Consider the following 14,244-nt stretch of genomic DNA (forward strand, 5'->3'; position numbering starts at 1 on the left):
TATGTTAGTGTTTGAATTATTGTAACCTTTGTACTGTGCATACACGGGTTACACATTTCTCCCCCTTTTTCATTGTTCTCCCGAGATTCCCTCAATCATACTCCCTCTTTCCCTCAGTCCTGCTCCCTCAAACTCATCCTCATTCTCTCTCTCCAGTCAAGCTCTCTCTCACCCTCTCTCTCTTTCTACACTCACGGCAAAACAACAAGACTCTCAAATCTTCATAGATCGAAGAAAATAAAACCACCATCGTCTTCGTCTCGACGATACGAGTCCAACCATACCTATTTCAGGTAAGATCTCTAACGTTTTCACGTCGAAATCACAAGCACCGATTTGGGTACTATTCATCAACTTTTTTTTGGTTGATTTTTAGGACTTTTCAAGCTTATAGGAAGCTTCTTGAGGTCCTTAGGAGGCTCGGAGTAGTTCGTTGGAAGTTTTTGGGCGTAAGAACACTGAGATCGACAAGTTCAAAGTTTGACCGGAGCTTTCGAGGCTTTTTCCAGTGAATCCCCGGCGAGTTAGGGGTCGAGGTAGGTATGAATGTGTTCGTCTCGTCAATATCTTCATTTTGATATAAAGTACGTTGAAAATGGTGAAGAAATGAAGAAGTTATGACGTTTTGAAAAATACCTAGTTTCCGGCGACCTCCGAGGCTTTCGAGGAATTTTCCGGCCAAACCACGGCTAGCTAGGTGTTTTTTGAGGTACCATTCTCTTTGTCTCTTCAAGGGCTACAACTTTTGTTTTTGAATCACTTGATTTCGTTGAGAAATGACAAAGTTATGGCAATTTGAAAAACTGCCCAGAAACCGGCGAAACCAGTGAAACCAGTCCGGCGAGCCGAGGAAGAAGACGCGCGTGGGCGCGCGTGGACCGCCAATTTGGGCGGCGCGTGGTTGGTACGTACGCGTTCGTGTCGTCGAGTAGATCGATTTCATATATTTATACCCTAGGTTTGAGCAAATTATGAGCATTTTATTTAGGTTTCCGTTATGTGCTTTAATTAATGTTATTTAGTTATTTCACATATAGGGGAAACTTATTCCGAGGATTTTCGAGGCCAAGCTAGGCTCGGGGGCTACGACCCAACGACGTACTTGTGAGTGGGCAGTTGTTTATATCTATATATATTTATAGTTTCCATAAATGCGTATTTACTTCATTTTTACGCCTATATTGCCTAGTATCATTATTGTGATATAAATTGTGATAAATGCTGCTATATGGTTGTGATATTACTGTCATGGCATTCATACATACTTGTGTACATGCTCATCTTGCTGCACCCGGTGTTAGTACTCGCCCCAGGGCCAGGGCCAGTCCTTCACGTGTATGTTCACATCTGCACCGTTCGCTCACCTTGGATCCAAGTTTAGGTGCCAGTCTTGTCGGGTAGATTGCATTAGGCGATCCGACTTGTATGTGATGTGCTTTTGCACCAGTTTTCACGTGATCGTAGTACTAGAGCATATTGATTACACCCAGTCCTGTTCGTGTCAGAAACCATCTGTCCGAACTTGTGTGTCAGCTTAGATGGATGAGCACTTAGTTGTATTGATTATCACTTGATTATTATTGTGGCATATGATACATCATTGACTTGGCATAATTCTGGTTATATGGTTGATATATATTGGATTTCATACTTACGTAGTATGTTTTGAGGAAACTATACTTGTTTTACGGCGAGGGGTTAGTATATTTAAAGATAAAGGTTTTCTTATAAGCATTGTTTTACTGACCCACTTAATTTTGTTTTGCGCCCCTCCAGGTATAAGATAACAGAGCTTTGGTGGCCACGAGGAATCCAACGATGTTCTGACAGAATTCATAAAAGTAGGACTCGCCCTCGGGTGTTTCATCTTAGTAATTGTATTCTTTAAAGCTTCCGAACTGTGTAAATGGTTACGTCACTCTCACGTGACGGCCAGCATGCCCTCCTTCGGGATGGGGTGTGTCATAGAGTGTTTGGTAAAAGTTTATATAAAACTGTTGTGGTTATATTAAATGACTAAAAGGGATATGTACTTAATCTAATATAATTTTGTCTTTGTAACCTTTTTTCTATAAGTTTTATTCATAACTTTTTTTATTTATAATCCTTTTAGAATTTCTAGAGTCATTGATCATACTCTTTTTTCTTTCCATCTAACATCTTCCCCTCTTCATTGGGTTTTTCTCTCGTTTTCTCCGCCTAACCTTTCCTGTTTCTCACTAGGTTTTGAAGTGTTTTTCAGGGAGAGGGAGAGAGAAAGAAGCGAACCTGTAATTTGAAGGGTTGGGGATTCTGGAAGATTGGTTCTACAAGAAGAAGATAAGGATCGGATTAGTCATTAGGCTTTCCTAATTTGCAGAAATATGAAGAAGCAAATTTTTTTATGAGGATCCAGATGGGCGAAGCTTTGAATTTGGGGGCATAATCGGATTTACAGAAGAGCGCATGAGTAGGTGCAATCTGGGCAAGTCCACAATGCAAAAACCGAATCTAAATCCTAATCTGGTCTCCTGGAAAAGATGGTGGTGTTTTGTCGACATGGTTTTTTTAGCGTGGGAGTGGGAGAAAACAGATGAGAGATGGAGGAAAGACGTCCTTCTAGTTGGTATGATGTGTAAATTATTTAATTGTTTAATGTCATTTTGGGTGCTTGAAAGTTTCATTGAAGGGCTTAATTTTGGATGTTTACTAAACGCAAAAAAGCAAGGAACTTTTTTTATACCCGTTTTTTTTTTTTTTTAATTTAAGCAGTACCAAAGTGGTACTAATTCTTATAAAACTAGTTAGTGATCAGCCATTACGTATATTTACGTATATATTAAGCATGATCACCTCTAAAATGCGTATGGTCCACCTTGTTATGGATTAACTAAGCAGGACCATGGACATACATATAATAGTGTGGTCCGCTAATGCAGATTAACCAAGCATGACCAATTCTAGTGATACTAGACAATGGTCACCCGTCATGGATATACTAAGCACGATCACCCCTAGACTGCATATGGTTCCTCAGTACGGATTAACCAAGCAAAACCATAAGCATATGTATAATAATATAGTCCCCCAATGGGAATTAACCAAGCAGGATCATTCATTTACCACATTGCTATATGGTGCAGCCTCTTTATCAACATCACATCAACTAAGCATGATCTACATAGTGGCACACATACTATCGATCCCACATGACAATCAAGTATCTAGTCACACAGAAGTACAAGTTCTACAGAATAATTTTGATATGGTTACCGACTCATCCCCTCGTACCAAGAATGACACATTATCATTACTCTCAACTCTATCTCTTGCTAGGTAGTAATGCATACCTTAATAGAGCATTCTTATCATTATAATCATTTGATAATCTATGTAGGGACAATTAACAAACTACTCACCTTGCGTCCAAAGCAAGCGCAAACGTGAAAGCACGTTGACCGTAGCTCATATATCATTTAAACATATCAAAGTATATAAACATTCTTTAGCTTACTAATTATTGAATACATCTGTTGAGCAACCCAGCAAACACATAAATCAAGGTAAGGTTCCACTTGCATGCAACCTGAAGTGAGCATCACCAAGGATGGCACGCCGAATGTATGCCCACGAGGTTCTATCGGGTTTCTAATAATGGTAACTTCAATATCCAAGAATGATAGGAACATGTTGACCAAAATTCAACACATGGTCAAAGTGGCCCCTGCTAAGGTCTATAATTGTAATTATTTCAATCTAGAGATTTCACACATTCGATTTTTTATTCGTAAATTCATAAGAGCATCATATTACTTACACAACCACATATTATGATTTCAAAGAGATCCAACGGTTGGTCTACACCTACAACAAAGGTCATGCGGCGGTCAATTATTGAACTATGTTTTGATGGTCGAACCTCGTCAAGTAGACAACAAAAATGAAATCGAGGCATGAAATTTAGTCTAAGAATACATGCCAGATCATTGGCTACGCACCGTGTACGTGGTGGCCGGCAACCAAAACCTTGTCAGATTCGGACCAACAACAAAATGTACTCAAAGTATACCAAGTTGTAGATCTTGGAAAGTGGAGTAAGACTTATACCTCGCTGAAGCTTGAAAATGGCCGGAGGACAATGAAAACTGCCTTTGAAGTCACAGATTCACTGAAATTTTGTGGTGTCGTCATGCTGTTGTGGTTGTACCCAGGAGTGATTGGGACCCATTGATCTCCTCCTATGTTCTTGGGTTATCGACCAGTGGTGGTGGTTAACAAGCCTGAGAATTGTCAATAGGGGTGGGCATAAAAACCGAATCGAACCGTGACAAAAAAAAAATCGTAAAAAATAACGTTGACCAAAATAGTCAAAATTAGAACAAAACCGAACCAAACTGTTTCAACCGGTTCCGGTTTGGAAATATTAAGACCGGAGGAACCAGACCGACCAACTTTTAATATAAATTATTGTTTTATTATTATTTTTATATAAATAAGACTTTTTTCCAAGAAGACCATGTGCATAAGCCCAATATTTTTCTTCACTTCTCTCCCCCTCCTTTGTTTTTTTATCACTTTTCTCCCTCTACATTATTTTTCTCCACTCTTTTCCAGTATATTATGCCTTATGTACATTTTAGTTTTAGTTTAATATCTACACTTTGGTCTTGTATGAGCCTTTCTTTCTTTTGATTTATATTTATATGCACACTTTCTATCTTCTGGTCACAAATCTTGTAGAAAATTAGAAAAAACATATATATAATTTTGGTTAGAACCGTAAACCGGCATGAAACGAACCGGAACCGTCATGAATCGAGCCGTACGATTTTAGTAATAAATTTAAACGAAACTGCACCGAACCGAACAATTGAAATTTTCCAGTTCCGGTTCCATTTTGAAGGTGGAGCTGCGCCGAACCGGACTGTGCCCACCCCTAATTGTCAAGCTTTGACTTCCACAAAGTTTCTTTTTCCTTGCCTTATATCTTTATTTATATTAAACTTGATGGGCTTCACTTGCCTACAAGTAATACAAAACCTATAAAAATGATCTTCTAAATCACATATCTACTAGAATTTATACAATCATGTTACTAATGATAATAACTGCAACAATTTCAAAAGCTTTCTTATCACTTACTAGGGGGAAGGAGGGCCATGTGGTTGTTTATTTTCTGAATCCAATGAGAAGTTGGTCAAAGAAATTCAGATTGGGTCAAGCCGATCCGTGGCCCAACTACAACGTACATAGCTTGAGGGACTGGACCAACTCAGTTCACCTGCTTTTAGTTAATCTTATGCAAAGCTCGCTACAAAATATAAAATACATGACAAGGGGACTCCAACAAAACAGTTGGCTTTCCGTTTTAGATTTTTGTTTAACCAAATACATTCAACAAAAGCTAATAATTCCCTTGAGTAGCGAATATGATTTGAAACTAAGCAAAAACATTTATTTATCATTAATCTTCATAAGCACTTAAGTGAAATGCCCACCTACACAAGCAAATTAAAACCCTTTGGGTTACTTAATCAAACGTTAGAGTATTTACCAACTAAATCTTAATCTAATTATACAACCCTATCTCTATCTTTGCCAATGGAGAGCCTATGCTACGTAATTGGTTGACATATACTGTTGAGTATGTGACTGTATCCCCTCGTCAAGTAACCACAAGTTAAACAAGTAAAGAAGCATTGAAGGGAATGTGATATAGATTGGAAGGAAGTGGACTTAAAGTAACGGACATATTTTAGAGAAGTTCAAATTAATGGTTTATTGGCCAAAGAAGCACAAACCCATGAACAAATAGATGCACGCAGAAGGGTAATGCCAGAGAGACTAAATTTGTAGATTAAATTTACAAACTAAATGATTTGTCACCAATTGGAATAAGTAAGTTTATCAATGCTTAAGTAATAATTGAATCATCAACTTCCGTATGTCATTTTGTTTCTCAATATTGACAACAAGTGCAGATTTCCGTATTTTTTAAGCTCTCTTGACCACCCAATTAATCTAATGATCTTCAGCACACTCCATATATGCTAATGCCAGCACATGCAGGTTAATTAAAATTAAAAAAAAAAAAAACTGCCATGCAAAGAATTGACTAATATATAGTTTGGTTTTTTGAGAGTGATGTTAATGGAAAATCGTACTTGGAGAGTATTATTTCAACACATGATTCAACATGTTTCATGAATTACTAATTAGAGGAATCAGAAAATTTTCAACGGATAAGCTAACTAAAAATATTACCATAGAAAACAGAAGAGAAATTATAGAACATTTTTATATGTTTGGTGATGGAGAGGAAAATTCGATTGAAGATGTTATTGGTGTAAACAAGGATGGTGCATACTGCACAGCTTAAAGGAAAGGAGAGCTGGCAAGGAGGGGGATGAATGAAACTGATTAGCTTTAACATGTTTTTATTGTTGTAGTTTTGAGACAATGCTTTATTTTTTAGAGTTGACTGCCACATTTTTGAGCTTGTGGTTACGTAATACTTTTAATATGCTTTTAGAGATTAGTTGACTCTCTTATGTTTCTTATGTGTTTTTTTTTTGGAAATTGGCATGCTCCACTAGCGATATAGTTTTTTTGCATCTATAGAACTTTCACCAAGGATAAATAAATAAATAAATAATTATATATTTTTAACTACACCTCTATTAAGTAATAACCTTCTTACAATAATTATAAGATGGGTTTGGCCTTAAAATTATGAGAATAACACTAAACTATAGTGTTTGAAGATATCAATCGAACATTAAACCTTCCATGTACAAATGAGGAAAACTATTACTAGATTGTATTGCTAGTGGCATACCTAATTTAGATTGTATATTTTGAAAAAATAATCATATTCATTGATAATGAAACATATATATGCATCGAAAGGATAGGTACATAGTAGTTAGCCTCATTAAAATCTTTTCAGAGCTTTCAATCCGATCGAGGAAGAAAGAATACATGCACCAAGACCTAATTTAAATTGAGAAAAAAGAATATCACTAGACCGTAGTGTTGGAGATGTAGTCAAACATAAGGTATTCTATGTACAAGTTAAGAGAAATATCACTATGTCGTAGTGCTTATTGGTATGTTATTTTTGAAATAATTACGGTATTTATTGATGATGAAACAAATATATATAATATATATATATATACACACACATAAAAGATAGGGTGCACAATAGGTGGCCTTGTCAAAAACTTCAGAGCTTTCAACCCGATTAAAAGAAAAGGTATAACAATTAAGTACCAAGTGCTAATATAAATTTACAAAAGCAATAAAGTTATAATCTAAACCAAAATCCAATTTAGGCCCCAAAATCTGATTACCTCCTAAATGTGTAATGTTATACTTACGACATTTTTCCCACTACATTTATACCATCTTTTAATAGAAGTATGATCCACCAACACATGTGAGTTTTATTTCTATTAGAGAGGTGGTACAAATGTGGTAAAAGTAACATTTTTAAAAACTAATTAATAAGATAATGATGAGTAACTAGCTTGACTCAAATATGCAAGATAGTCGCTTCCTGGTTTAGTCTTGTTAAATAACTATTAGAGCAACTCCACTTCTAAAAAATGAGCTGGCCCAAAGTCCATTTAATCCACCCAAATGAATAGTAATTGGCCAAGTGCATCTCCACCCCTAAATCCAACGAGCCTAGTCCATTTTATTAAAAAATTATTAATTTTTTATTATAAAAATAATAAAAATTTATCATTTTATTTTTAATTTCTGACATTTTCTTTGTTTATAAAAAAATCATTAATTTATGACATTTTATCTATTTTTTAATATTTTAAAAAAAGTTTTTTGGCCGAAAAATATGGACCGTTGATTTGAAAATCGAACTGTCCAGATTGTGCCACGTCACTAGCCGTTGTGTTTGAATTTCAAAAAATTTTGACCATTGGAAATTCAACGGCCCATAAAACTAGCCGTCGGAAATCCAACGGCCGAAGATGCCCCACGTGGCCATATCCCACACCCCTTTAGTGCGCTTGCAGTGCGGGGCTTGCTGTTTGTATCCTTGTCGGGAACGCACGCCCATGCGCCTGACGCAAAAAAAAAATTTGGCATCAGCATGACGCTAGATATGCCGATTCCTCTCTCGATTTATTTTGGGCTAGCTTACAAACTGGGGTGAACTTTCGGCCGACCTATTTTTTGGGGTGGAATGAGTTTTTGGGTGCCAGCCTATTTGTTTAGGCTTTGGGCCAACTTCCAAAGGAGGGGTGGACTTGCTCTTAAGAACTCACATTCTTAAGGCAATCTTGTATTCTTCATGTATGCGATTTCCCTTTTGTTTTGATTGAAGGTGATGATATGGAGCATCCAAAGGTACAGGACTAATTTGAGTGGTCATGATTACTTTAACCGTAGAAAACTTCAAAGATGGTAAAATCCAGAGGAGTAATATCCAGACAGCGTGCTGCTACCGCGGATCACTGACAATTGCTCAAAACATGTGCATCAACGTCTACAGTGGCGCTTGCTATGCTTGTCTCTCATGATAGCTATCACACAAACTCGTTCATAAAAAACTATTCGTTTCTGTTTTCATTTGTTAAAACAAAACAATATATATTAATTAGCAGCTAGCTAGCACAGATTTGTACATAAACTTGCTTGTAAATTCGTTTTTATTTTGTAGGACAGAAAACCCTGCCACAGCCACCGTTTTTTCTGCATTTCACAACAGCGAGAAGATACCCTCTCTCTCTCTCTCTCTCTCTCTCTCTCTCACTTAAACAATCTTCGACAGTCTTTGATTAAAAAACAATTTGTTCTAGGTTTGTTGTCGACATTGTTCATGCATCAACCCTATTTCTCCAAGCTCTTGTTTTTTTCGCAAACTTTAAAAAAAAAAAAAAAAAAACAATAACAAAACCTTTTTCTATAAGAGAGGCACCAACAACCATCTTACTCTTCATCTCCATCTCTCCCACTCTAATACTCATGAAATTAAACAGCCCAGAACAACAAAACCCGTATCTTCGTTTTTGAAAAAACACAACCATGATTACTGGCAAGGACATATACGATGTTCTAGCAGCCATAGTCCCCTTATACGTGGCTATGATCTTAGCCTACGGTTCAGTCCGGTGGTGGAAAATCTTCACGCCCGACCAATGCTCCGGCATAAACCGCTTCGTCGCAGTTTTTGCGGTCCCATTGCTCTCCTTCCACTTCATATCCTCCAACAACCCTTATGCCATGGACTACCAATTCATCCTCGCCGACTCCCTCCAAAAAGTCGTCATCCTTGTCGCCCTCTTCCTCTGGCAAGCCTTTTCCAAGCGCGGCAACCTAGAGTGGATGATCACGCTCTTCTCCCTCTCCACCCTCCCCAACACCCTCGTCATGGGCATCCCGCTCTTACGCGCCATGTACGGCGACTTCTCCGGGACTCTGATGGTTCAGATTGTCGTTTTGCAGAGCGTTGTCTGGTACACTCTCATGCTCTTCATGTTCGAGTACCGCGGCGCCAAACTGCTCATCTCCGAGCAGTTCCCGGAGACTGCAGCTTCGATCACGTCGTTCAGAGTTGACTCTGACGTCGTTTCCCTCAACGGTCGAGAACCACTCCAAACCGACGCGGAAATCGGGGATGACGGGAAACTTCACGTGGTGGTGAAAAGATCGAATGCGTCATCGATGGTTTCATCCTTTAAGTCACATGGCTTGAACTCGTTGACTTCAATGACCCCGCGAGCTTCGAATCTCACAGGAGTGGAGATTTACTCTGTCCAGTCCTCCCGAGAGCCGACCCCGCGGGCATCCAGCTTCAACCAGACAGATTTTTACGCCATGTTTAACGCCAGCAAGGCCCCGAGCCCCAAACATGGACACGCAAACAGTTTTCAAGGTGGATTTGGGGACGTTTATTCGGTGCAGTCGTCAAAAGGGGTGACGCCGAGGACTTCGAATTTCGACGAAGAGGCAATGAAGATGAGTAATATGGGTAATAAGAAGAGGGGGGCGAGGAGCATGAGTGGTGAGATCTTCAATGGTGGTGCTGTCTCTTCCTACCCGCCTCCGAACCCCATGTTTTCAGGGTCTACGAGTGGTGGGCCGAAGAAGAAAGATAGTGGTAGCGGCGGCGGCGGCGGCGGCGGCGGTAGTGGTGGGGCAGCGCCTAATAAGGAGCTTCATATGTTTGTTTGGAGTTCAAGTGCATCGCCAGTTTCCGAAGGGAATCTTAGACATGCGGTTAATCGAGCTGCTTCTACTGACTTCGGGGCGACCGATCCTTCCAAGGCTGCAGGTCTTCATCAACATGAAGGTGCTGCTGCATCGAAAGGTGAGCAAATAATTTTACGATCCCACACCCCAAATCATGTTTGTCCATTTTGTAAATTGCTGGAAATTACATCAGCAGCTTTTGTCAATTGACACCTTATCAATTGGACAAAAAATTCATTTTTCTATAGCAAATCAAGGAGCTTCATTGATTTCCCTTGACATAGATCTGGTCTCTTTCCCCAATCTGGACAGAATTGTTTGTCAAAAGACGTGACATGTTATGATATTTGATAACTATTTCGTGTTTATTTTTAGTTTTAGTTTGATTTTTTTAAAATTAAAAACAATTATCAAACAAGTTTTCAATTGAAAACTGACAGAGTTATTAGAAATAAAGTAGAGATTTGTGAAAGATCATATATTTGAGAAAATAAAGCATTGCTACATCATTTAGTGAATAAAATTTGACGAACGCATCTGCTATTAGAATTTCTTGTTCAATTTACGGGTTCATTCTAGATTGTAATTTGGTTAATTTAAATATATTCTTAACTGCATGTACAGGTATACACGAATTAATTGAGAATATGAGTCCTGGGAGGAAAATGAGTGGAGATAGGGAGCTTGAGATAGAAGAAGGATCGAATAAGTTTCCACCGAGTGTGTCACCGTACAGTAGTACTAGTTGCCAGAAGAAAGTGGATATTGAAGGTGGTGTAGCAAAGAAGCACCAAATGCCTCCTGCAAGTGTTATGACTAGGCTTATTCTCATCATGGTCTGGAGGAAGCTCATTAGAAACCCCAACACTTACTCCAGCCTTCTTGGCGTGGCATGGTCTCTCATATCATACAAGTACCTCTCTCTCTCTCTCTCTCTCTCTCTCTCTCTCTCTCTCTCTCTCTCTCCATATGGTGCTACACGTATCACATGAACAAACTCTATCCAGAGGGGAAAATTATTGGGTCTCATCTTTACGAAAAATGTGATAAAAAATAGTGTAGTAAATACTTTTATTGGAAAGCAACATATAATGTAGTTCAAGTGTTTCATAAGCACTCGTCTTATACACTTCAAACTTATTATTTGATTTTTTTTACATTCCTGTCATCTTTTCTTAAAAAAAAAAAAAATTTGTTAGAAAATATCATGTACGTCCTTTCCCTTAGCCTAGTAACGTTATCGAAAATTGATTCACTAAAATTAGTTTCTCCAATTATTGGCAGGTGGAACATCAAAATGCCAACAATTGTTAGTGGATCCATATCAATATTATCTGATGCTGGATTGGGAATGGCTATGTTCAGTCTCGGTATATATTTATCTTCAGTTGATTTATTGTATTGACCTTATTGTACCATATGCATTTCAAATGAATCTTTCTTGTTAACTAATGATAGATCTATCAATTATCACTTACAATTCCAGGATTGTTCATGGCTTTACAACCGAAGATCATAGCTTGTGGAAAATCTGTTGCAACATTTTCAATGGCTGTTAGGTTCCTAACCGGCCCAGCAGTGATTGCTGCAACTTCTATTGCTGTCGGTCTTCGTGGAGTTCTGTTGCATGTTGCAATAGTTCAGGTTCGCCAACTCAACCTTTCCAACCATTCCCACATTTCTAAAATCTTATGTTAACATTTTTTTGTCAAATATATGGAAACCGTTAGTGTGTAAGTGTTTATACTGAAATAGCATAAGAACTAAGTGTAAAACTGAGTTTGAATGTCAGCCCTTGGATCACAGTCCAAGTGTGCAGCTAAGATGTAATCTTAGGATAAGTGATAGTTTATGCCATGTGTCATTACCTCATAGGGTAAATGAATGGAGGGTTAGATTTGAATGATGTAATGAGGGAATATTCTCATTCCCTCTAACGGTTACACGTGCACAGAGTGTAAGTGAATGAATAAAGTTGCACATTTGCTTCATCTTCAAGCTCTCTCTCTCTCTCTCTCTCTGAAATCTCTTTCTCGCAGTTTCCAGTTTCTTAAATTTCCAGCTCCATTAATTGTTGATTGAAGCTTACATACAAGATAACAGTCTGTGTATGCTAATATGGTATCAGGCCAGGTTCGGGCATGTGCAAGCTAAAGGCTTGTCACCAGGAAGGACTTGCAAACAAGCTTGGACTCTTAACATAGAGTCGGTCTGTTCCTGAAAAATATTTAAAACAAGTTTGGACTCCATTGGAGCCGACCTCTGAGTTTCCATTATCATTATGTAGATCTCCACGTGTGAACCATTAAATGAGGTTACGCGTGAGGGAGAGTGTTAAATGTCCCACATCGGTGGATTCAAAGTAACCCAATGGGTTTAAATAAAATTATCCTACTCTAACTAATACCGAGACTTTTGTAGTAAAACCCCACACCTAACGGATTGGATAGGTGGTAAAGTTAGGGATAGTATCGGTGTCGTTAGAGTAGGGGCGGGTCCGGCGATCAAAAAATCCAACATTTGCATCATTATCCAATCACAAAGGCCTCACAAACCCTAACACATATATAATACAAAGCTTAATTTAACACAACGTAATTCGATATGCAAACTATATATGCCACAAGATTACGTATGTAAATAAATGCTTAATTTCATTTTTCTTTCTGCAGGCTGCTCTTCCTCAAGGCATAGTTCCTTTTGTATTTGCCAAGGAATATAATGTCCATGCAGACATCCTTAGTACCGCGTAAGTTTATGTATTTATTTATTTATTTGAAGAAGAAAACCACAAATGACATGATGAAAAAGCGACATGATTTCTAAATACCCATTTTTCTTTTTTCTGCACATTCATGTTCATTGTTGTCTTTGATTCTTCTTTATTTATATAATCTCAAAATAAAAAATAAATAAGAGTTACAAAAGCATAATAAAGCTGTGCGGAAGTCACTTTCCATGAAAAAAGACTCTGACTCGTATATTATGGTGTTGCAATTATTGCAGGGTTATTTTTGGAATGCTCATTGCCCTGCCCATAACAATACTCTACTATATCCTTCTCGGGCTCTAGTTTCTGAGATAATCAGGACAGAGGAAAAACACATACAACTGCACATCCAACTCAGGCTTAGGTGGATGGAGAGGATCAAAATGTCTTTAACAAAGAAAATCATATGCATGCCATTGGATTCAGTGTTCAACAAAATACACACCATCCTCGGCATGTGACAACTGAGTAGCTTGATATGCCGTTTACTTCAATAATTAGTTTTTCTCCCTCATGGTAGTATTATATTATTTTGGTTAGATAGAAATTAAGTAATAGAATAGAGCTTAGAATTAGCCAGAGAAAGGTTAATTAATTGTTACTTCTTTCTTTTTATTCTTGGGGTGCAAATTTTTGTGTTTATCATATTTGTTACCCCAATATCAATGTAGCTCTTTGCTTAACTTGGACACAAAAATCATCCAATATATAACTACGTTCTCTTATTTTTTATTTTTTGGGGTTTGAATCAGTAAATTGAAGGCACACTGTTTGAAGTTTCTGAGATATACCGTTGACTTACTGCTGAGGTTATTTTTGACTCTATTCTGTAATATATATAGTTGGGAAATGACTTCTATAGTTTAATTAAGAAGTTTGTGTTAGGCACAAAAATTTAATTATTTCTATTCTCGCAAAAGATAAGAGAGCTTTTCATTTGTTAACATTACAAAGAGAATCCTTTTAGGATCCTAAATTCATACATATTATAATTTCTTCGGCACAATGGATGTAAAATTTTACTAAACCATATACAAAATTGTGTTCAAATATGTCCTAGATTTGCAACCCGTCTTCGATATCTAAAGAAGATGTCAGGTGTCTTTTATAATAGTCGATATAGGAATTTGCATCTCATTTTTTATGGTTTGAATTGAGGTTTTGAAATCGCCTTCACTAATAATCTTGTTTAGTCGCCTCTCAATTAATTTCTCCTTGTAGTGCTTGCTTTAAAACCAAAGTTTCAGCGTGCAAACAGAAGAATAACATGTAGGAAA

The 14,244-nt window shown here is 37.7% G+C and overlaps 1 protein-coding gene across 1 annotated transcript; it reads left to right on the top strand.

Moving 5' to 3' along the window:
• The first annotated feature begins 8,923 nt into the window (after nt 1-8,923).
• Nucleotides 8,924-13,699, top strand: LOC103427638 (auxin efflux carrier component 2). The gene is made up of 6 exons (XM_008365707.4): nt 8,924-10,315; nt 10,822-11,110; nt 11,482-11,567; nt 11,684-11,841; nt 12,870-12,946; nt 13,204-13,699. Exons 1-6 carry the CDS (start codon nt 9,031-9,033, stop codon nt 13,268-13,270), a joined length of 1,962 nt encoding a protein of 653 aa, XP_008363929.3. The 5' UTR covers nt 8,924-9,030; the 3' UTR covers nt 13,271-13,699.
• The last annotated feature ends 545 nt before the right edge of the window (nt 13,700-14,244 follow it).

Source organism: Malus domestica, chromosome 13 (assembly GCF_042453785.1).
Source record: "Malus domestica chromosome 13, GDT2T_hap1".
Lineage (NCBI taxonomy): Eukaryota > Viridiplantae > Streptophyta > Magnoliopsida > Rosales > Rosaceae > Malus > Malus domestica.